Raw genomic sequence first — 26,025 nt, 5'->3', positions numbered from 1 at the left:
ACATAAATTTAAAAACTATAAATATTTATACTTATATTGATTATAATAAAAGCAACAGGTTAAAGATTTCCCTGCCTCCCTGGTCCAAACACCTACACCACCAACTAACAATTTCTTGGCCTTTTCTTTATTTCTAGTATTAGTGTAATGTGAGCCAACATAGAAGTTGTCTTAAACTAGTTTAGCGCTTTCAAAAACTGTCTGATAACATTGGCTGAGAAAATATGGTAGGTAGAGAGAAGTGATATGCTTCCAAGGAAGTTAAAATCATGAAAAACTGAAGATGGGAGGACATGGAAGAGAAGACTGTGGAGCCATGAGTTGCCATTGGCAGATTCTTTTTTTTTTTTTTTTTTTTAATTAGATATTTTCTTTATTTACATTTCAAATGCTATCCTGAAAGTTCTCTATACCCTCCCCTTGCCCCTGCTCCCCTACCCACCCACTCCCACTTCTTGGCCCTGGCACTCCCCTGTACTGGGGCATATAAAGTTTGCAAAACCAAGGGGCCTCTCTTCTACATATGCACTCATAAGCTCAGTCCAGGATGCTTGTCTTCAAGGCCTTGCAAACACGAAATGGTTAAGGTGAAGCATGGGAACTGAATGAAAATAGGAGAACATTTTAGAACCTGGGCTACACAGGGTAGGAGACAGGGGGAAAGATACCAGAGGATGGCATCAAAATTCTCTCAGGAATGGGCTTTACTTTCTTCAGGTCCAGTGAAGTTGCAACTTGCCTTCATTTATATTTAAGGGAAAAATAAAATCAAATAAAATCAATGTCACTGAAAATCTTATTTTTGGCATATTGAAGGGGTAAAATTAATTTCTATGACATAAACGGGCTGTAGATTATACCTGGTCTGTTAATGATCAGCTTAATTCTGATGAGTAAAGATAAAACAAGAAGCTGTGTAGCCAAACTGAAAAATCAGTTAAACAAGCAAAAAACTCCACTGAACTTAATCAAACAGTTATACTTATTGTATTTTAAATAAGATAAAGGGCATAAAAAAGGTGTGGTTCTGTGATTTGTAAGGGCTGTGTTCTGAAATCCCTTTCAATGCAGTTATATGACAGGCTCATAGCTACTGAGGAACAAGCCCAGTTCCCTTAAAGTTCTGCTAAAAATCTCCAGGAACATGTAACTTATGACAAATTGCTACATTTCACTAGGCCTCTTATTTCTCACTGGGAACATGGACAGTCAAGGCAAACTTTGGGTTTGAGGAAAAAAAGAGAAGACATCTAAAAGGTGTTTGGCAAGCACCATACTGAGTCATTATGCAGCCAATGGTGAGTCTTTGGAATGGAATGTGGAAAACAAGGAGGAGCACTGAGGGGCAGGAAGCACTGCCCCTACTGTTTCTGGATACCCCAGGTGGAGGGAGGTTGGCATCTCTAGTGTAAATACCAGCATCCTGCAGGGCATGTAGTCATGTGTGCTAAGAGAGTGAAAGGCAAGACAAAGACAAGGAGATGAGAAGGAAGGAGGGAAGGAGAGGTCAGGGAGCTGAAGACAGAAGGATGGACAGACTCATGGGTGGATAGAATCATGAATGGTGGATCAGATGAACAGATGCTGTGGACGTCTAATTCTTTTCTAAAGTTAAATATGTGTATGTGATGTACCTGATTCTATGTAAATGGCCAGTTTTCAGAAGTGAACTACACAAAAAAGTTTTGTTTCCCAGGAACATCTAATATGAGCATGATGTATTAATTTGCTAATAAGTCTAAAATAAACTGTCTCATTCTCTAATATCACAAAAATGCACTACTCTAAATATTGTCACCATAGCTCAATGTGCACATACCTAGCCATTCACTTACTAATTTATTAATAAATTATTTTATCAAATGTATATATATATATTTTTTTCAAGTGTTCTCAAAATAAAATTGTGTAAGAAAGAAAAAGATATTAGTATGTCTTGGTAATTAATTTCAAAGCATAAGGTAAAAAAAATTAAAGACTTATGAAATAAATTAAGAATATTTAAGTACTAAATTTCTAACCAACTATGTGAGCTACTAGTATTTTACCCTTAGACCTCTGTGCATAGGAGTATGTGTATGTGACCAAACTGAAAAGGCACTGAAATCACAGCTGCATGACTCAGCACTAAACAGGAATGCCAACGATGACTAAGCAGTAAATGTAACACCAAGGGAACTTAGGGCTAATTCAACTTCAGCTTAGGAACAAGAATAATTTTGCCATGCATAATTAGTATGAAGAGCACATTGTAAGAGCTCTAGAATAAATAAATTTTAACTGTCTTCTTTGCAAACTGAAGGTTGAAAATGTCAAAATTGAGTCATTTCATAAAATTGTGGAATCTTGATGGCAAAGGGGGTCTTACAGCAGGAGAGCGTCATAACACAGCTTGACAAACATACAACAGTGTTGAGGAAAGAGAAAAAAAGAGAGTATTTCAATTCCAAATAGCATAAACACCAGAAATATATAAAGCATGTCTGTCTCGGTAAGCTTAAGTTTTCTCTTTTAAAGGAAAGCCATGTAAGAAACCTGAATGTGTCTTCCCCTCTGACCACCTTACCATGCACCCTCCCATGACTAACACCTGACCTGCCCTGCAGGTGTTTTCTGCTTTAACAGTAGCACCCTGAGGAGATCATAGCAGATGCATTCCAGAGCAAACCCAAGCCCTTACCTGGTGGGAGAAATGCTGTATGCTGCTGTAACTGCATGTTGGCTAGAGCCTGTTGGTATTGGAAAATACCAGTGTTAAAGACTGCGGTGGCACCGTTGGTTTTTTCAAGAGCAGGCCTCTTTGGCAATGGGGGAAGTACAGCTTGAGGAATTCCCTGTTTAGTGAATAGTATAAAAACAAATACCAGTAAAAAGAGAAAAAGAAAAAAAGAAAAATCAGTTGTAGGCTAGAACTGTTAGGGAGCATGAGCAAGCAAGCAGCAGAACACTTAACTACCCAGGGGGAAATCCAGGTGACAAAACCAATTAAAGAAATTAAGCAAGATAAAAGCTATAAAGGAAGCATTATTTTGTCCACAACAAAAGCCCACTAATAACAAGAGCACATGTTATAATGCGTAAGGTGTTTTACGTCCCATAATGCTTCAGGCTTTCTGTGAGAAGCCATCTATTTGGGGAAGAAGGAAAGCTGCTGCAGGAGCCCTGTGAGGACTGCCAAGTAGAAGCACTGTTAATGGTTAACTGTACAGTGACTGGCTGGGTCCTGCCAGTTCTGCCCTCCCCAGCCTGACACATGCAAATGTCCCAGAGCATGCAAACTCTTCGTAAATACTGCACTCTATACGTTAAAAAGAAAAGGAGCCTATCACTAAAGCCATGCTAACCACACAGCTACATAAACATAGAGGGAAAACCACACTTTATTGTCCTCCGAGTCTTTCATTAGAACATTTTACAATATAGTTAAACTGAATGTGGGCTGCTGGGATTCCAGTCTTTCACTGTACCATATCTATCTATGTATGCATTTTAGGTCTTTCTGCTCATTTTTTCAGGAAACCACACTCAGATTTTCATTGTACTTAACCACTTTAAACAGGAAAAGGATTATATATATTTTAATCGGTTAAAAACAAAACAAAACAAAAACCAAAACAAAACTAAAACCAAACCAAAACAAACCAAAACCAAAACAAAAACCAAAAAACCTGTATCTACAATAAAGCTACATGCCAAGCTAAAAGGTGAAAGGTCATAGTACCAGGTCAAAGGTTGCCTCGAGGGGTCGCTTCAGTGATTTGACAGCCGACTGAGTCTTAATTAGCAGGCAGCGAGCACATGATGGCAATGGGCCAGTGGGGTTCAAGCGCATTAACATAAACAGCAAGCAGAGGTGCATCATGGGGGCAGCAGTGCATTTTGGGTAGGTGAGAAAAAACAAATAAAAAAACAAATCATCGGAATGCCATATACAACGAATAACAAGACTAAGCATGCACAATAAAGGCACTATTGAGTTGTTATTGGAGGATAATCCCTCTTTGTAGTTAATTTCAAACAATACTCTAAAGAAAAAAAAAAGGGGAGGGTGGTGAAAGAAAGAGAAAAGGAGAGAGTCTGCCTTCTGTATTTTTGCTCAAGTATCCATAAACAAACACAGAAAAGACCTCTCTCATGATCATTTTACTGTGCCATGACAATGATTTTTATATGAATGTTTAAAGAATAAGTTATATATTTATATTAAAAAGGACAGCGTTAAAACAGCTAAGCCAAGAAGAAATGGACTCCTTAAACTCAGCTACTAGGTCACATTGAAGTTGATCTTAAGAGAAACCACTTAGTAGCTATCCTAAATGATCCTTATTTATTTATTTATTTATTAAAACACTCCTTGAGTGCTAGTGTTTTTCTCTTCCCTGTATAATGGCTTAGTCAATTTTTGGCACTGTAATAATCATGTTTCTGCCACAGTAAGGACTTCACAAGATTTAGACAGCAGATCATTCAAAAGGGTTGCAGCTAATTTAAAAACAATTTTGTTGAGGCTTTTCTCCTAAATAGTTTTAGGTGATGTCATTAAAGGCAAGATGGATGTAAAGAAGGGTCTTGATGCGGGGAAGAACACACTCAAGGAGGACAAGGGCCAACTGGATGGCATACAGAAATCAGAGACTGGAAGTGGCAGTGTTGTTCAGTCAGAAAGGAGACAAGTGGTTCTTCATGAAGCAGGAATTTCAGAAACCCTACGTCTAGAATGAGACAGAGTCTTAGGGGTTAGACTAAGAGGGGAGCAACATTTGAGGAGTTACCCTCGCTTTTGTGAATGGTAGCTTCTTTATGTATTGTGTGGGATACCTGAACAAACATATCTTCAGCAAAACGGAAGGAAGAGGTTAATAGATGGAATAGCTGGCAGTAGAGAAATTGTTCACTATCTTTTCTGACTGCTGACAGGAGGGCACTGCTGTCTCCACTCACCATGGCAGCTGCAGTAGCTGCAGCCTGTGCTGCTGCAGCCTGGTTGACCTGGTATTGGGCAGCCTTGATCTTGGCTTGTAGGTGTGCGGGAGGATGGAAGTATTTGCACTTTTCCCGAGAGCATCTCCCCTTGATGTAATCCATGCAGACAGTGACTGTGTTGTCGTTGGTATCAATCATTGTGCTGTCAGCAGGGTGAGCAAACCGACAGTCGCTTTCTCCTCGGTTGCAATTGCCACGCTGGTACTCTCTACACACCTACGAGGTCATTAAATGCATGGGATTCAGTCAACATGGGCAAGCGGGCCCTTTCTGAAAACGGTAATCCAACTATCCAAATTGGTGACCAAGGGTGTATATGGAGGGAGAGGGCAAGCTAGGGCAATGCAGTGGTATAACTCAGCAGTGCTGAGTATTCAAATATTAGCACCTTTCCAGAGGAATGTCCTTGAGACAGAAAATATGTTTACGGTGAACAGAGAGCATATGATGAAACATCTATCCAGTATTGTGTTGGTTTCCTTATTAATTAGAGAGGGGAAACTCTGGACTTTGTAGTGAGGAGAGCCAGCAGCCACCATTCTCACCAAGTAAATGCATAAAGATTGAGACACAGGGACACGCCACTCTGTTGGTGTGATCTTAAACCAACACACTACATCACGGTATTTGTATCACTTCCTATTGTTAAAACTGAGGACTATCAGACAAACCAGATAGGAAGCATTTTATCAAATAATCAAACATTCTTTCAAAGTGCCATGGACACTACAAGGAGAAAGATTAAGTCACTGCCGTGGACAGTGATCATGGAGCCCGAGAAGGGATGCTGGCAGGACAGTTGCTTACATCTGCTGCAGGAGCCCATGAGCCACTGCGCCATCTGACACCCTGAGCTGGAGTCCTGAAACCACACAATGGGAAGACGGAACCTACTCCTGCAAATCATCCTTTGCTCTCCACATACACTCTGGGGCATGTGTGCATGCATGTGACTGGACACGTGGACAAATGAAGAAAAAAAATGTAATAAAAACTTCAATCTGATTCAGGTATACAGATCATTTAATTTATAGTAAATGGACGTTAAATTTTTGGATTTGTAAGCAGTACTGAAGTTATTAAGTCTAGTGAATGTCAGGCAAGAACTTTCAGCTGTATACTTGTAACTTTTGGATAAAACAAAGTAGTTCCAAGTGAAAAACAAAACATTCTTGCTTGAGATCCTTTCTAACCAAAATGTTTCCTGGAGTCACTTTTGGGCACTAGAAATTCCCTTGGCAGCTATAGAAAGTGGATGGAGAAAGACACTCATTGGTGTTACTGTGTATTTGCTTTGTATCTGTTAATTTCACTGTAGGGAATCCCTGGGAGGAGGTAAAATGGATTCTTTCTCACTCATTTGTTCTTTGAGTTGTACTGAAGTTTCCAAGTCTCCCCTTTGGGAGTTAGATCTTTTGACCACCAGGGGGCGATCTAAAACACCGAATGACCTTACTTTGTTTGAACTCTTGTTTCAAACCTCAAATTTTTACAACACAAAATTCAAAGACACAGCTTTTATGCTTCCTGGATGTCTCTCCCCTCACCCCCACCCACCAACAAGGCATATGCAAACACTGGACACCGTTTCTTAGTTTAGCATGAACAAGATTTTTAAAGTTCTAATAAAACGACCACATTTAAACCTAGCACCTAACTATATTAATATCCTATAACTGTAGAAAGTGGTTCATATTAAGAACTTGGGTTTGGTGACATCTCAAAAATCATGTTGTAAATGAATACTGGAAACATTCACCTACCTAATTCCTGCATTCTACAGCTCAGCAACAGCCTAACTCAGATATTGCCCTGCCTTAGCTTATTCAATTGCTAAGTATGCTGAATCACTAAAAATACGGATGATTTAGAAAGTTACAAAAGACTGTTTTGATTAGCATATTCATCTTCTTGAACAGAAAAAATAAAGCTCATGAATAACAAAGAGGTCAAAATTCAGAAAGCAAATGTGACCAAGCTGTGTTTCAGAACAAGCCCCCTTTCTAGCTGAGTACCAAGGGAAGTTGTGGGACCTTCCAAACACAGGTTCCAGGATCCTGTTCTGAACTATGGCCTAATCACTGGGGCCAGGTTAGGAGATACCCTGGAGAAAAATACATTACAAAGCAGTGAGTTTACCTCTCCATAAAATACGTTTTGTGTTAAAGCTATGTCATGTAGTAAAGAGAAAGGTCACCTCTCTGCTTAAGCAAACCTGTCATTGTGACTTTGTTTAACATGAACACAGACAGGTCCAGGTGTTCTCTCTAGTCAGTCCTCAACAACCCTCTTTCTAAGTCTGACTAAGAGTGAGCTGAAAGCAGAAGACTTAACACTATGTGTCAACTCTTGCCACTTTGGCAGGAAGACCTTTGACCTAAAGACAGTACATTTATGAGTTCTGTTTGTGCATGTATGGTTTTCTATAGGTTAAGGACTTCCTGATGACAATTTACACTTCACTCTTTTGAGGAAAGCACACAGAGAAGTTGGACAAGTAGTTAACCAGAGCTGATAACTAGGAATCCACCCAGAGTGCACTGGCAAAGCAGCCTCTCCTAAGATTTTAGTGTCCACTGGTCATTTTTGCTGCAGTTTTGACTTTGAGTTTAGGAATGAGTTTAGCAAAATAGTGTAGGAGACAGCTTATCACAAAAGTTTAACTAGTGACAGGCTTGCAAGGAAAGTCTGGCAGACATTAGATGTACTCTGGAATGTTGGGAGACTGAATGAAGCCAACTTTAAACCATAGTTTCTCTTACAGCCACCACCAGCAGAAAGGGTCTATCTGTTGACTGCTAAATATAGACTTGATCTGTTTCTTTTTCTGAAAAGCTGAGGAAATTTTAGTCTGAGTTTACCAATCTCATTAAAACAAGACAGATCTTTTAGGTGTAGTTTACATTGGTAAATTAAGATTAAAAACTTATTTCAACATATTTAATCTCATAATTAAAAACAGACAAAATTTAAAAAAAAATCCAAGCAATATTCTGACTTTAATTTCCTTTTGTGCAGTTTTCAGCTTGTACAAACTTTTCCATGGATGTGATCAGGGTACAACTTGGTTACCATTTTCAGAAAGCAATGATTTACTTAACAGTTTCAACATTTTTATTTTCCTCTATGAGGTCAAAGTCAGCATTTCCTATTGCACCTCAGATACCAAACACTGCACATGGTATGGATGACCCTTCAGTGGATCTAGAGATTATTTCCATTGCTTTCATATTATGAATAATTTTTCAAAGGAAATATGACAATAGGCATTTTGGATAATTTTCTAATCTGAATATGTAGAAATAAAATTTGTAGGTCAAAAATTTAAAGTATTTCCTGTAGTTTGATTGTCATAAACCTAAATTAGAATGATCAGATACACTAAACCATACACAAAATCATATTCAATCAAAAAAGACTACTGTGTATCTTACAATGTGAACATTAAATAGGCTATTTATACAGTGTAACTGGAAATGGATAAAATTTGCTTTTAGTATGAAATGCAGCATTTCCACTGCAATATTCACCAAAACATTATAAATTCTATCTCTCATAAAACTTTTGTAGGATAATTGTAAACTTTAGATAGTCAATAGGAAAAAAGCTGCCAAATTTCCAAAGAAATGAGAATATGGAAAGCTAAATATTTTGGTTAAATAAATAGGATAGTAGTAACAAGGCACAAAGAAGATGGAGTTTGCAACTTTGTAACTATTTCTTGTCATAGAAAGACATTCAGAAAATTAAACAGTATTAACAGCAATTAAAACATAAATACTAATTAGTGTAAAGAAAACAGCTTATAACACAGCATTCAGATCTATTTAATATAAGGAGTTGCATTGTTTAGTCTTTATTTTTAAAAATGTAACAAATATATTTGAAAATTATAGGAAGATTTTCATGTCTCATTAGGGGGTGACAGTTGGGGGTCCTGGGGAAATCACAACAACTCTGGAACTCTTTAAAGCTAAACAGTTATTGCACAGCTTTTTCAGAAGAGATCCTCTAGAGGGTGCATGTTTGTTTTTACCACATTTGTGTAACAAACTCAGCAATATTTAGAGAATAGCACCAAAAGTCAGGAATGGAAAAAATAACCATAATGGTGGCTAGGGACTTGATTGACCTTAATATTCTGGGACGTCAACAAATCCCAAGGACTTCATTTCTATTAAGCTTATCATCACTTGTTAGCTTTAAAAGTCATTCCTGGTGGTGAAATCTCTGGGGTGGCAAACACTTTTAACCGGTTTAATTAACCCTTACACCCAGGGACAGAGGACAGAGACAGGCACATCTCTAAGTGTAAAGCCTACCATGTTTACATTCTGAGTTCCAGAGAAACTGGGGCTATGCAGTGAAACTTTGCCAATCAATCAGTCAATCAATCAATAAAAATAAAAAAGTATTCTTGATAATCAGTAATTTGATTATGGCTCTAATATTTATTCTAAAAAGAATACAAGAAAAATTAAAAACAAACTGCTTGTACTTCCATGAAATGAATTAAGTTCCCTAAATTTAAATTTCTGGTGAGCCTCATGGATCAATTATAGTTAAGTTATATTTATAATCACATTTCCAAGTGATTATAAATATAAAATGTAAATTTTAAATTTATAATCACTCCATTCACACATGTAAACTTTGATTCATTTTTCTAAAACAAAAAACAAACGAACAAACAACCCAAGAGAATCTGCTTATTTATTTAAATATCTTGCAGGATTTCTGTTAAGATCCAATGGGCATTTTTTTGTTTTAATTTATAATGTGGGCATCATCGTCTTTTAGTTCAGAAGGTACAATATACCTATATTATTATTTATACTGGGTGTGAAATATACATCATTATATTGTGTACATGTATACATTTGTCATTTAACTACATATCTTGATAAGTCAACTATGAGTGTGTAGGAATGACCCAAAATGAAGTATTAAATCCACTTCAGGGTTTCTGTCACTCTAGGAAAGGCTACATAAATCCAAAAGAACAATAATTCAGGCACAGCATTAAGGTCATCAACATGTTAAAGCCTATAACTCTAAAGAAATTTTATTACTCTTTCAAAATAACTGTAAATAAAGAGAAATTTAAACATTAATTTAAAGGAAAAATTTGTGAAATAGTAGGAAATGAATAGTCAAGCCAAAGTTAGTAATTACCTTATATTAAAATAATTTATAAGTTAGCCTTTTGGACAAACTTAAATTAAATATAAAAATTAATAACTGACAGAGAAATAATATTAAATAGTTAAAAGAAGCATGAGTATACTTTGAAGAGACATTATATAGCTAATCTATGATTTTAAAATTGTGTTCTTTTAAAATTTCTTTAAATTTTTTAGTGATATTAAAGTATTAGACAAGAAGTGGCAATGTATCCTCTACAAAAATACAAACTAAAAGATACTGATAAGCTTTTCCTGATAAAAACATTTGTTCTATCCCAGAAAACACACACACACACACACACACACACACACACACACACACACACGAAGATAAAGAGTTGCTGCTTTTTTAATCTTAGTGACTATAAAGCCTTTTACTTGTAATTGTCTATGTGTGGGTTTGCACACATGAATGTAGTGCCCACAGAGGCTATAAAAGGGCACTAGAGCCCCTTGGACTTGGATTGGCAAGCAGCTGTGAGTCACATGGGTCCGCTGGAAGACAAGTAAAAGGGCTTAAGTGGAGAACCATCAACAGCTGGGGACTTTTGCTTTAATATAATACTAAATTCATTAACTCACTAAAATACCAATCTAGATATTCTTGTTTCTTCTATTTGGCTTTCAAATAATACTCTGTGCCCAAGTCATAAGCATTATATTAAATTTCGCCTATATGTAAAGAATTAGTATATGCTTGCATTTCAGTAAAGTAGACATTTGCATTACCATTACATATATATATATATATATATGCCTATATATATGCATATATATATATATATATATATATATATGCCTTCACAAAACAAGAGTTGTTGATTTTAAAACAAGCCCTAGGAGGAGGCAAGGAGTTTGCTCAACTTGTTTGACATATTTAACATATTCTTCTCACAAAGTGAGATGATATAAAATGGTGCCTTTAATTAACCAAATAGCTGTCTAATGTCTTGGTAAGTCTTTGAAATAGGCAGCCACTGAGGTGTGTTTGGTTCCTCCTGGGCAGTATGAACTACTTTAATAAGTATCACAGTATCTAAAATCCTTCAGTAATGTAGACATCCAAAAAAAAGTTGGTACATTAATAGAAGTGCATTTTCAGTTCAGTCACTCATAAGGACACTTGAAGGAGTGGTGAAAAGTTGAGTTACAAGCAATTGCTTTGCATTTTGTCTTTGTAATCACTTGTCTAATAAGTGAAAATAACTCCTGAGACCCACCACTGACCTACAAAGTCTATATGGATGAGGTCCCACACTTAAACTACTACCCCAAGTGATGCTAGTCTCCACAAAGTCTAGACTACCCTGCACCATGTCCACAAGTACAAACAAGATAACATGTTTTGTAGCTGGAATGATTAAGACCTAAACATGTCCCCAAAACGAATGTTAACAAACGTTTAAACTATTCCTCTGGAGTGTCATGACGTATGTCATAATCTTACACTAAAATCTCTGTGCAAGAAAGTATCTTTCCGTGACTAGTTAATTCATTAGCAGGTTGATGAGCTGACATTTCAAGTTACAGGGTAGCAGTTATAAGTTTAGTTTTATTCTTATGAGGGCCCTTTCTTGCCCTCAGTAACAGACAAGTAAAAGGCTTCATGGATATTCACAATAACATTAACTTGAAGGACATACAATATAGTTCCCTACTAGAGATTGTAGAATAAATGTGTCCATGCATTTATTTTGCACCATGAAAAATGGCTGTGATTCTTTACAAGTCGATGATTTCTATTACTACCAATGCTTTGTCATGAAACACAGGCATGACCTAAAGCTTAGCAATTTCTAATATTTGTACACAGAGTAATAATTTCTTAAGATACTCCTTTGGGCATTAAATTAATACATGGACATTACTGAAAGGATCCAAAGGATCCAAGGTTACAAAACAGAATTTTAGGAGCAACTCTTTAGTGACTAACAGATTTGCCTCACTTTAAGAGAAAACCAGTCTGAGCTATACAGTACAGAACATACAATCTTCATAATAATATCCAACAATGAGTGGATAAGCATACTGATACAGAAGTTGTGAATCTGTGATGTGCACTATATATGCACATACATTAAAAAAAATAAGTGTTTCAATACTTATGAGGCTGCTGTTAAAAGTCAACACATGATTCAAATGCTCTATGACATTAAATATAAATCAGGCAAATACTCAAATTTTACAAATAAGCTACACGAAACTGGTCTGACAAACCAAGCATAAGCATTAACTACCTTACAAGCAGTGTCTACTAGGTTCCTACTTTGCAACTTCAAACCTTTGTATCCCTTTGGTACTGTCATTGCTAGGTCTTCTAAGTGATTATAAACAAATCAGACTGAAATCTCTTTATTGTGTGACAAATTGTAGAAATGGAGGAAAAGATATAACAAGAAGAACAAAGCCAAGATCCTAGCTGACTTAGACCAATTTTACCTCAGAATAAAATCAAAATTCAACTGAAGATGGAATGTGGCTTTAATCTCTTAAATAACCAGAGTACCAACCTTGAGAAAAGAACCGTAGGCATTCCTTTCATGTCTTTCACCCTCCAGTGCTCCAAGGAGCACCAAGGTTGTATGCATACCTGCGTGCGTGTGTGTGTGTGTGTGTGTGTGTGTGTGTGTGTTTAGGTTCTGGAATCACACTGCAGAGCAGAAAGAGGCACATGCACATTTCCTGTTTCAGGCCCCAACTATGACTGTGACAATGACTTAGATCCTGGGAACAGAACCAAGGGCATGCCCACTGCTATTGGGAATGCGTAACACAGGAGAGATTGTCCTAGCAGTAGCAAAGGCAAATGACAAAACCCACAAACAGTTCTTCGTGGAAAGAAAAACAAAATGACAAAATACAACTATAAAAAACTACCGAAACTTTCAAGGGAATGTACAGTTTTAAGCATGTAGTTCAGCTTTAAGCACATTCTCTTAATGCTTTGAATATTGTTACCTATTAATAATTAATATGTTGACATTCTTCTCAGACTATTTGAGTCCATTAATCAACTAACAGTCATGCATTAAGAATCTTGTGTTTTCCTTAGGAAGATTGGGGAAGAAAACTCTCTCAGATGCTGTCCTATCTCACTTGCAGACAGGGTCTGTTCAGGAATGACTATACTTGGGACATGAGAAGCCGAGCGGCAGAGTGTATCTCTATAGCAAGGACAGGCCACCCCCATCTCCTGCTCTGCTCTGACTCCTCTGTAACACAATGGGAGTGACAGCATCTTTCCCATCAGGTTGTTCTAAAGGTAGGCTATGTGATGGCTATATCTGGCACATCCTGACAAAAATGCTGCAATATGATACCCTTTCTAATACTTTCAACACAGTATAATGAATAAATAAGGTATTTCACTATATTTCTAACAACCTGGAAAGTTATTAGACTCAATGCCCTTCATGTGCACCCTACTTTACTTTCCCCGTAATTAGTACACCCAGGCCATCTTAGCCCCGAGTCCTTCCCAAGCAGACAGACAAGACAGGTGACTCAGTTTAATAGGCCATTTTCCTACAGAAACTGTTTATCAAGGCAGTTAATTAATGCCATGCTAAAATTCTGAATAGTAATGTCATACTAGAACTATATCTCTAATTTCCTTTTCATTCAGCAACAGTAAAGTGTATGTGTCTGCTCATCTTCTACCCCAAGACAATGACAATCAAGTGACAGCCTACTAAAAACGATTTTATGAGGGTGCATTTCATAAAACCACCTGTCTCAGTGGAAGTACTTCAGAGTTTATGACAACATCTGCAGAGAGTTTTGTAATATTTCATGCACAGTAGCCAATGTGTTCCTGTTTATGAGATCCTTTGGCCTTCAATCATTTATTTGTTCACTCCAATAATCATTATATTGTATTGATGACTACAATAAACATTCAAGAAGCAACTGTTCTGGGCCAAACACTTTTTCTAATTCTTTGAGGAATAAGCATTAGCATCATGTGCAAGATTTTACGGATATTGAGACAAAGTGGAGTAACAGACACCCTGATCCCAGTTCCAAGCCCTCACTGAGGAACCTAGACATGCATGCTGACTGATTTTGTAACTGTTGTATTAACCAAAACAGCACACCCATATTCTAAAAAACTTGCGTTAATACTGAAACAAGTCATGTTCGTTCAGTTTAAAGTCACTCTGGCTATAAACACTGAAGAACTGTAATGGAAACTATGAGGGTAAAACTCTTCAACCTACCTCCAGTCTGTCCGTCCGCATTAACTTCTGTGCAGCAGCTGCAGCGGCTGCTGGCACTGGAACTCCAGGATTCCCCGTGACCAACATTGGTGCAGTCGGCAAGATCTCTGCTGGAACCAGGCTTGGGGAAACAGGCCCCAGGTAAGGATTAAAGGCTGCTGATGCATTGGTGGCTAAGCTTGGTGCAACTGAAAACATTGGCTGGAAATTAAAACAAAAAGCAAAATTTAATGGCAAGTCTCAATTCCAAATTGACACTCTACTTATACAGTTATCATTTATTCTTCATCTATCATTCACTCTTCCTTCCTTAATTTCTATTTAATTCTGTCTTTAATTTAGTCTAAGAAGATTTTAACAAAAAACATTTGCTAAGTCACTGTTTTTCCCCAAATCTAGCAGGCAGACTATGTATTAATATCTCCAGAGGGGTTTCGAAGCTTGGCATCTAGAATACTTGTGGTTTAACGTCTTAAATATCTTAGTACAGACACTTGTTTGTGCTCACCCAGTCTCCACCTTTGTGACTCAATCCTAGAAACGTGCCTGAGACACACACTGTGTAACTGCTGTGTCAGATATAGTCGAAAGGTCTGTTCTCAAGTGTTAACAGGGTGCCTATCATCTGAGCAGACACAGAAGTCCCAGGGGATCACAGAGTTCCACAGCCAGAGCAGTTACCAAATCTGTGGGTGGGCTGTGAGAGTTGATGATTCCACTGTCTTCTGAGCACAGAAGAGACAGCATTTGGCCTAGTTACTTGATGTCGTTTTCTCAGAAGAAAGATTCAATGTTCTACAAGCCCACCCCATACTTGTGAGGCACTCAGCAATGGAAATTAACCTTCTCCAGAAAATGTCTGGAATGTGAACACCGATAGAACATTTCCCAGGAAATGCCACAGAATTATAAAAAAACAAAAACAAAAACAAGAACCTACACCTAGCAACATGGGATGGGCTGTCAGCTGTCAGCGGGCAGGACACACTGGGGTGGTGCTACTGCACTGAATGGAAAGAAGCCAGGGATCTACTATGCATAAATGACATTCTTTAATATGAGAGCATAAGGTCCAAAAGGACTATGCCATGGCTGAACATCCATCCTACATGACAGCTCTACACTGTGTACACATCTGTACTAAGAAGAGTATGAATGATAAAATATTTAATGCATACATTGATTCACTGGGAAGAATTTATAACATAGCATAGCTCACACTGATACATTCAAGCTAACACAGCTAGTCCTCCAAGCATGTGCTTTGAACACCATGTTTAGTTATCTGACAGGTCTATGGCCCTTGTCTAATGAGGTAGCCTAGAATAAGTCTTTTCATTCTAAACCGCAAGCCCATTCCAATGCAAAGCAGCTGCCCTCAGGCAATACAAAGCTTCCATGTGTTACACTATTATCAAGCAGGATCCATGTGTAAAACTGGGCCCAGTGGCATCTGTCTCCCCACAAAACCCCGAACAGCAGCTGACTTCAGGCTTTCCCTTTGTCTACTAGAGGCCAGGGCAGCGCCATGACAGGGTCAGTCCTGTGTGGTGATCATGCTTTAAACTTCTGTCCAAGAACATTCTAGCCAAATTCGTATTCTGTTGCACACAGTCAGATACAGGGTATGGAATCCCAGACCAGATAGAAGAATTGTTAGGAATTTAGCAGAGTCCTAAAAGATTGAAAGCTAATTAATATCCTTTCTCTTTGCATTCATAGCTGTAAATTAAAATGAGTTTCCAGAAAGCCCACTTGATACTGACTTTAGCAGGCTACTGAAATGTTTAGGTCACTGTATACTATAGGAATTACTTAAGGCAAATGCCTTCATAACGGCACTCAGGATGAAGGAATTGTCCCCTGACTTGACACGATGATGACAGTACGCCAATAAAATCAGCCTCGTTAAATCTCACCAAGTAAAATACAGTGAAAACCTACATATGGATAGAATGTAGCTGTCACAAATTATGAACACTTTGTGTTGGCGGTGGGGGTGGGGGGAAGGTTTACAGCTCAGAGTGGATCTTAATCCTTAGGAAAGACAGTGACAATGGTCACTCCTGCATTACCGGAGCTGACCTGCAGAGGGCTCGTAAGATCTCAAAGATAGGAATGGATGCACTTAGTAGCTCTTAGTTTCTCTGAAGTAGGGATTGGATAATGTCTAACTATGTAGCTGGTATATTTGATGCTGAGTACAGCCTTGCAGCAGTGACTTATAGATATAGATATTTTTGTTCCAAAAAAGCATAATGAAGGTTGGTTTAGCATTACCTTTCTAAGGAATTTTCCAGTTACTAATTCTGGGGCTGTTTATTTATCACTTGTTTACTTTAAATGAAGCATTCTGCTTCCATTACAGGTATCAGGTTTCATTATAACTGAAAATGTTATTCAATTTCTCATTACCATCCTAGTTAAGTAAGCAAACACAATTATTACTAGTAATTCCCTATCCCTGGCATGCCACTCTGTGATAAGTGCCTTACTTGGGTTATATTTAATTTTTTGCTGTAAGACTTTCCTTTCTTTGGTCTCTTTGGGAGGGGTGATGTCAGGAGAGTAGAAGATATCTCTTAGTTCCCTTCTAGGTTCCCACCACACAAAACAATGCCTGGTTACAGTAGGCATTCAATGAATGAGCTGCCACTTTGCTGGGAGATATCATTATGTTTATTTTCTAAAGAAGACCCTCACGAATGTTACATGTCTACCATTATAAATGAATTAATGGAAGGTCTGCTTCTAGTCTGGTTTGAAGTCTGTTTCTCACATCATCACCAAATGTGAATTAAAATTACCTAGAGGAGTTTTAACCTGTGATTTCCACCCCTCCTTGTCTGAATTCCCAGGAAAGGTATCTTGGCGGCAGTATTTCTGAAAGTTTCAGGGTGATTCCATTTCCATGTATTTAAAGAAATAGATTTCTTTCCGATTGGACAGAAGGTTTCTAAGGAGACAAGTTTCTTAGTGGTTCTCTTTTTATGAGTATTTATGAGTTTCTGTCCACACTGCCTGCCCTCAGCCTACCTGTCTGACTCCTAGCTGTGCTTCAGGAACCAGAACCTCTCGACGTTTCCCAGGGAACCACACCACTACTCTCTGTCTCATAAAGCTCACCCCCGCATTGAGTGTAGCACTGACCCCAAAGCCACTCTTGCTTCCTCTGCTACTACTTCCCGGCACCTGGCACTGTAACCACCTCTGCAGTTACTGGAGAACATATTCTTTGCAGATTTGCTAGCTGATTTTTCTTTGCCAGCAAGAGTAGCAAATACATTATATATTTTCTAGCACAGATATCTAGACAGTAAAGAGATTTAATCATATATTCTTTTTCCTCCTCAGAATTTAGCTGGTACTTTACAATGAATACTTAACTTTATTTTTTTCTAATTTTTATATTAATATTACATCTTAAGTATTATAACTATTATTCTGAACACTGAAAATGTCACAAGGTTGTTTATTTTAAAATGCTGAAAACAGTATCTGTTTTTATAAAACAGAAGGGTCATATATAATGATCCAAAACTTACCATTTTGAAATTTATGGGACAGAAATTTTACAAGTCAGATTTTCCTAGATGTACATGTGTTTGCATATATGCTTAGTAGAATGTGAGTATGTATACATGTGTATGTTCAATAGAATATGTGCATGTATACATGTGCATGCTAAGTTGAATGTGCACATATGTACACATGTATGTTTAATAGAATGTGCATATATAGACATACACTTAGAATGTGCACATGTGTATGTTCAGTATAATATGTGCATGTGTACATGTATATGCTTAGTAAAATGTGCGCATGTGTGTGCTTGGTAGAATGTGCATGTGTACACATGTATGCTTAGCAGAATGTTTGCATATGTATATACATGTATGCTTTAGTCAAACTTGTAAACAGTGAAATGCCAAGCTCTTTTAAAACCATAGGACATCCCAAGTGTGGGCAACTGTTTCTAGGCAAGCACCATGTTGTAAACAGATACAGAACTAGTTTTAGTGAACTACTGTTTTGAATATAGACAGCATTCAGAGCTAACAGGAATTATGAATAAACCCATATTCAATTTTTGTCTAAGAATGTAGCATTTGGCTGTTGTGGACTTTAATCACAGCTTGTGAATGGGAAGGGGAAGGAACTCATTCTTCACTCTGCTTCACTGGATCCTTTGATCCAGTTTTATTGAAACAAACATTTAAACAGTGAAGCCTAATTTAAGACCTCAGTATAAAGGCTTCAAATGAGCACAGGTCTATTCTTACAGTTCAGGGACTGATCACAAACCTGCAAAGTCAGACTGACTGATGCATGGCAAAACAGATGAACAAGTCAACGTGGCTGATGTAGAAATATGTTCCTAGGGACTCTATAGAATGAACTAGCCATAATGCCATGAGTATGAGTAATAAAACAATAAAGCACAGAAAGTACTGGCAAATTCTAGGTGGTCTGGGAGTCGGACAGATGATAACTTCAAAGCATTCTTCACCCACTGCCCAGGAACCCTGGGAATAGGAAAGACTGCCAAAGTCAAGGTGACAAGAGAAACTAAGCCACTCTTGAGACTTGAACTGAATCTAAGGACTCTGAACTGCTCATACACACATGTCAGATTGATTAAGTGCCTGGGATTTCTACACAGGTTGCATGTCTCAAGGTGCTGGTGTGTACCTGATGAGTAGCTGTTCCAGAAACTCTGTAGAGTCACTGCTAACCCAGGTCCCAAGTAAAGCCTGACAGGGCACACTAATGGAGCTCCTGAGCTCATGCCGAGATCTCGGTACCCACTGACCACACAGATCTACGTGTGATGCAGGGAGCTTGGAGGAGCAGAGAGTCTAAGCAACATCATCCTGGAGATGAAAGAAATACAACAGGAGCTTCCAGCGGATGCAGTTCAGGGTGAGCTAGTGTATGTAAATTTCTCATTGTCATGATGAACTTACGAAAGAACACAGAAAGTTTTCTTTAATTTTGAAGACTAATCATTACAATCTCACTTATCCTTAAAGGTCATGTATGATAAAAAGATAAAACATATTCACTTATATTTTTATTAGAGATCCTAATGCCAAAAAGAGTTAATATCAAAAATTCTACAGTTGATTGTGTGGACTTTCATGAATTTCATGTGGACATACAAAGAAATTCCAGTTCTTATATCTGACTCCCTTTATATTAATCTTGTGAAAGGGAATTATGTTTATATAATTACAAAGGCATTCTAGACAATACATTTCATATTTAATCTCCATGTTGAAGATCAAAGAGCTTAAACAGTCAGCCAAAGATCCGAAGTAGTTAGCCTGTTCACCGTATGTTTTCACCATATAAACTCAACATCTGGGCAGGCTGGATTAAAACAAGCTGTGTAACCTAAACCATGGAGTTAACCTCTCTGAACCTCTTGGGCTTAATCCCTAAACCGGACATTACATTACCTAGCTCACAGCAAAGTTGTGAGAATGGCATATGCAGAACCTGCTGGGTACAACAGATGCCTCAAACTGTTATACTTGCCTCAAAAATGTTACTCCTTTTAAACAGGCATACTGCATGACAACCTACTGAAGGCACAAAGTTCTCCTATGAATCCCTGCATTAACCAAGCTAGCCCCATATCATGGTCTGGTGGGACAGTGGCTGCTGTTAACAATCATCTCACTTGCCTTGGAAACACTGCTGACAACTGCCGACCACTGTAGCCCAGTGTAGTGGCAATGAAGTTGCCACTTCCGGCTTGCGCCCTGGCTCTGAATTATAATTCCTCTCTCCTTCAGGGCAGAGAAACCACTATGAACACCTGTCTGGTTATTTTGCACACACTCACACTACTCCTGCCTGATCTGTGTCCATGCTCTACCATGGCCTCAAATAGGCCCGCGTGTGTTCAGTCCTTCTCTATGTTAGTGACAGGGCAGCTTGTGGCTCACTTTTATTTTCTACTAGCAGCTCAAACTGAAGTCCCAGAAAGCAGCTAGTCACAGTCATTCCATTTACTTCTGGATCCCCGTGTCATCCTTACCGAGACCAGGCTGACTCAAAAGAGGATCAGAGAGTCTCAGGTGGGGTTTGGAAGGCAAATTTCCTAGATTAAAGCCTTCTCTACAGTCATCACAGTGAAAAATGCTTCAGGTTTGAATAATTAGTGATTTCAATACTTATTCCAAAAACCTCATCCTGAACAGAGACTTTTCAACTGTGGTTTCACAGTACCTTTGTAGAGGGTAATTCCCATTGAACTGTAATGATGTGAAGGAGAAATGATCATAATGCCTGTGCTCATAACTAAAACAGATAATTACTTCGTCTATGCAGAAAAATGTTAACAGAAGTACCAGGAATCTAAGGACGGATGGCTTCAGAGATCTATGATTTAGTGACTACAAAAAACACATTTGTCACTAGAATTTCAAAGAGAATAAAGATCTTTGCCAGTTTGTTCCAGGGATAAGAATAATATGGCCTTGGCTCACCCATGAGAGCAGATTTAAGGAAAAGGGCAAAAAAAAATGGGCTAAGACTTCACAGAAAACTAACTTCTCAGGGCCCTATTGGAGACTATCCTCCTCCAGCCCAGATCCACACTTGCCTGACTGAGAGGTGCTCTGGGTCACAGAAAGCACAGAATGTCAGCAAGTATGATTTACAGGTTTAAGTGGAAAAAAGGACCTCACATCAAGGAGGTTCACTAAAGTAGAAACTGTTCCAGATCTTTGAAACCATACATGAGGGCCAAGTGTAAGAGAGATGTTTAGAACTGAATTTTCTCTAAGAAATAACAATTATACAAAACATTCCCAACCAAATGAAAATATTTATGTTATCATCATAAAGACACATAAAATAAGGAGATGCCATGAAAATAAAAATACCACATTTCAACTGAGCCCCCAATAATGTCATAAAATAAAAATCATATTAAAATGATAGAGAATTAATTATAATATTCTCTCACCTCGACTGTACAGTATTGATAATTGGTATCACTGCCGGTGTAATATGGGGATCCCTCCCACCTCGAAATGCAATCCCCCCCTCTTTTTTGGAATGATTGTTGCATTATGTTCTAAGAGAGAATAATAATTACATTGAGTTCAGGTGTTAATATGTATTAGGAAAAAAATCAGTTAGCACACATGCTACAATTAACAAACTGGAAAAACGTGTGTTCTCATGACCTTATAACAGTTCATAATATGTTAGCGATAAATTAATCAGACATATTCTGATCATATAAATTTTATCACATAGATAAGTAATTTAGGGTTTTTGAACAATAATTAACATAAACACTGTTTTAACCAAACATTAACTATGACATAAATAAGATTATTAAAGTCATTTATCACATGCACATCAAAAATCTAAACATTTAAATACGTATGCTTATTCATAAACAAGTTACCAAAACACATGGCTAGGAAAACACTAAGTACCTATGATCACTCATAGCTATTTTTCAAAGACCCTTGGGATTCTGGCATTTTGACTAGTTCTCTTCTGATGAGACTTCCAAGCTATGCATATGACTCGCCACTGTGAAAAAGTGCCCAGCATTTGTGACTATGAAGTAATTTCAAGTTAAGTTTTCCACAAAGTCTCCTTTTTGAGAGAGGAAAAAAACAACAGGGATTCTCTTCAAGGAGAGAAGAAAGCAAGAAATAGCCTCAAAGTCAAAGACTACTATTTATTATTTATCTGCTTTCTTGTTTTGTTTTTAAGAAAAATATCATTGTCAACTTTAAAGGAAATTTGGAATGTATTTTAGCTAAACTGAGTTTGATGGCTACTTTAATAAACACCAGGTGAACAGCTGCATGATAAGCGGTTAATTTTTAAGAGAATTTTAGCAGAAGCAATGCTAGACTATAAATTGCCAAGTTTGACATGAAGGTAAGTAACCTCACAGGGTGGAAACACTCAGCAATTGCCACTACTGCCTCTACTTGCATACAACCACTGTTTCAGGACAGACACAGAACACTTGGCCACACAGACAAGGATGGGGTTGAAAATGTGCTCACCACGGGCTGCAACGGGGCACCAGGCATCATGGCATTGGCTAACTGCATTTGCTGGGCCAGCATGGCCATGTTCTTCTGCTGAATCAAGTTATTCCGCCCATTTATCTCTAATTGTGTTTTTAAGTGTGGGGGTGGATGAAGATATTTGCAGTTCTCTCTGGAGCAACGACCCTAAAAGACAAAAGAAGCAAGAACCATTGTTAAATAAAATAAAATGACTAAATTATAGAAATGATATGCAAACAAGTCATCTAAATCTGAGTTTTTCCCACAATTTATCACTCACAGCATTTTTACACATTAAGAAGTAATAAATTCAACTATAAATGTATTATTAAAATGAAGATTTACAGTATTTGAAAAAGTTTAAAGGCTCAGTGAAGTTTCTGCAATCTAATAATATCAATGTTACTGTTTCATGTTTAAAAGGTTACAATTTAAAAGTGAGCCTAACACACAGATGTCAAATACAGAACCTGAATGCTTGCTACAGCATCTTCACATCATGAAGTCACAGAAAGCAAAATTCATGAAAACACTTGCCATTGGTGTTTTATCTCTACTGAGTTTGAACAAAGTAGCTTAGGGGACTCACAGAACATTGTTCCCCCCAGGAAAATGGCTCCAAAGGAACCCCATAGCAAATCAAATGAGAACTTCTACAAAGCCCCAAATACTGGAAATCCCCTGGCTGAAAAGAGCTACTTGGTTCTCACAGAAGTAGAGATTTAAAGGATAACGGTCAAATACTGGTTAGACACGAGCCTTCAGCCTTTCCAATATTGTCCCATGACCCCAAACTAGGAAAATAGTCGGACTTGGTATGTTCATCCTGCAAAGGACTGACAATGAGAAAGGCTGAAACATGAACCCCTAAAGCAGCATAATTATGTGCATATAATAAGCATCTGTCTCTCCTGGATCAGAAGCGCTTATTAAAGTTTGTAATATGCCAGACTGTGGGAACTACTCCATTCATACTGACTGACACACTGCTAGTCAACCTCAACAACTACATTGAAAACATTTACACCAGAGAGTCTAAGCAGATTTGCTTGTACAGATTAAGCTACACATAACCTTTTTAATTTTTTTCTATAGAAAAGTATTCTGTTTAACTTTACTTTGAATAAATTAGAAAATTGATGTTTACAATAAAAACTGTAACTATTCTAAGCCAAATGCTCAATTTAGGGTCTCTAACTTTAAGATGTTTTAGGACAGGTCTCTATACTGTGTTAATAAGGACATTGCCTGCAAGTTTAGGACTGTGAACACTCTACAGTTTCTTTTCTCATTTGCAGGTCCAATGGAAACTCCACTCTCCAAATTCTGGCCTGTATCTCTACCAAAGGAGACATTCCTTACAGCTGTCAGAAGGCATCTTTGGTGCCTATTAGCACACTAAAACAAGCACTGGATTCTAGGCTTTCTCAATGGCACAATTACCTGTCTATCTTTTTAAACTCCAGTCCCCATCCTAAAGCTTTCCCTCTTGCCTCCCAGCTTCTTTCCCCACATAACCCTGCCATCTTGGCCATGCACCCTCTTTGCTCTCAGTCTTTTGTCTCTCTCTTGTTTTCCTCTCTTGGCCTCCTATGCCCACACCCTGTTTGCCCTCCTCTCTCGCTTCTGACCCATCTCACTGACAACTCTAGACTGCTAGCCGTGTTCACCCTACTGCTACTTTCTCTCCCTTGCTCCGGACTCTTCCAGATGTCTCTGGGTGTACCCTTCTTATATTACAACAAAAGCCTTCCCCTCAACCGTACCCCAGAGTGGTCATATCCTGATGCCTAAATCCCCAGTTTATAGAGCCATCAGCTGTGCAAACTGCATAAGACACCAAGGTTATCAACACCGTCCCCCTACAAACTGCATAAGACTAACACTGACATCATAATCACATCCCCGGAACACAGAGTAAATGCATATCAAAAGGAAGTAGAATTCCACACTGATGGGATGTGATTTCTACTTTATCTGCTAGGTACAGTTTTTGATAGGTTCACAGATAGACCCATGCTTCATAAAATGGCTTATTCCAAGTCAAATAACCATGCTTGATATATGCAATGCTCACAGGAACATTGTGCGCTTAAAAGCATCTCGTTGAAAAACAACCTCAAAAACAACTTAGCCCCATATGATAAACCACACACAAATCAATTTGAAGTCATATGACTGGACAAAATAAATAAGCTCCTAAGTGTTACAGTTCACAGAGCTCCCAGGTGGAATTTTCCCAGAGACATAATGCCTACTTCAATATAAAGAAGAACTTGGCTGTAGCACAACTGTTCTGTCTGTGGGTCATGATTCCTTTGGGGATCACCTAAGACCACTGGAAAACACAAGTATTTACATTATGATTGCTAACAGTAGCCAACTTATAGTTATGAAGTTATGGTTGGGGGTCACCACAATGTGAGAAACTGTCTTAAAGGGACGCAGCGTGAGGAGGGATGAGAACCATAGTTCTAACACAATTTCCGGTTCTCTATACTCCCTCCTCGTACTTTTCACAAAACTGGCTTGAGGTGTAGAAGAGAAGGGTGTGTCGAGCTGATGGTTCAGTCACAGTCAGTTCAGGTGCTCTACAAACAGCACAGACCTGGCCTGGGACTAGACAAACACTGACCAGGGCTTTCCCCAATGTCCGACCCTCTGAGGAAACCTTCCTGACCACACAGCACCCATACACTCTACCTACGAACACAGCTTGGATTGAAATAACAGAAAAGGATTTTATGTGCTGCCTATAAATTCTGCATCAGGGCATCCCTTCAAACTTTTTGTACTTTTAACGTGTATTTATGACAGGCCACGGCACTCTTACGGAGGCCAAAGGGCAAACTGTGGGGGTTAGTTCTCTCCTTCCATCACAGGGGGTTCGGGGATGGAAATCAGGTTGTCAGACTTGACAGCAGGCACCTTTACCTGTGGAGCCATTTTGCTGGCCCATCCAACTTGAAATTTAGAAGCTTAGACATACGGCTTCCATTGTGCATTTACTCAGTGGGTAAAGTATCACTTGACTATATTTCTCTGTTGCTTAGTTTTATTGTCACAGGACTTCTATTTCAAAAAAGCTGTGAATATGTTCTGAACAGGACATTCCTACACATCCTTTGACTTTTCCTGGGGACACTTGAACAAACAAGGGCAGACAGACTAAAGTAGCAATTCCACCAGAGTTGAAGTTGCCAAATCAATGTATTTACTGGTGTTTCTTACAGGAAGATGAGTGAGGATTATTTCCTAATGTCTTTGCCCACAAGTTAGGGCCAGGCATGTGAGTTTTAACAAGGAGTTAGATAGTTCTGGCACAGCAGAAAACACCACAGAAGACATTTTGTGTGAAGCCACAGGAATTTGTACTGATACACATAGAAAAAGTTACAGTAACCCATTCAAGGGATATTTCATAAACTCCATTTTTTTAGAGTCAGCACAGGTTTGGTGTTGACTGCACTGATGAGTGATTGTGGCTCTACAAACAAAAAGATTAGGAGTAAATTAGAATAAATATTGCATCCTAGAGTATGACTTAAAAATCTAGAAACACAAAACAACTAAAACCCTCCA

General features: G+C 38.2%; 1 protein-coding gene across 16 annotated transcripts in view; it reads right to left on the bottom strand.

The window, feature by feature from the left end:
• Positions 1-26,025, bottom strand: part of Mbnl1 (muscleblind like splicing regulator 1) — a 140,884-nt gene that overhangs the window by 10,786 nt on the left and 104,073 nt on the right. For 6 of the 16 annotated variants that reach the window (XM_029537358.1, XM_029537350.1, XM_029537354.1 and 3 more), the window contains exons 2-7: positions 22,438-22,608; positions 21,369-21,479; positions 14,390-14,590; positions 4,942-5,199; positions 3,722-3,775; positions 2,681-2,834 (exon numbers count right to left, since the gene is read on the bottom strand). In XM_029537358.1, coding sequence (XP_029393218.1) covers positions 2,681-2,834; positions 3,722-3,775; positions 4,942-5,199; positions 14,390-14,590; positions 21,369-21,479; positions 22,438-22,506 — 847 coding nt within the window. In that variant the 5' untranslated portion in view covers positions 22,507-22,608. Of the gene's footprint in view, positions 1-1,961; positions 2,392-2,680; positions 2,835-3,721; positions 3,776-4,941; positions 5,200-14,389; positions 14,591-21,368; positions 21,480-22,437; positions 22,609-26,025 lie in introns of those variants that run through there. The other 10 variants (XM_021196903.2, XM_021196905.2, XM_021196904.2 and 7 more) reach the window with 4 other exon arrangements.

This window comes from Mus pahari, chromosome 4 (assembly GCF_900095145.1).
Source record: "Mus pahari chromosome 4, PAHARI_EIJ_v1.1, whole genome shotgun sequence".
Classification (NCBI taxonomy): Eukaryota; Metazoa; Chordata; class Mammalia; order Rodentia; family Muridae; genus Mus; species Mus pahari.
This window is presented reverse-complemented; position numbering and strand designations above follow the sequence as displayed.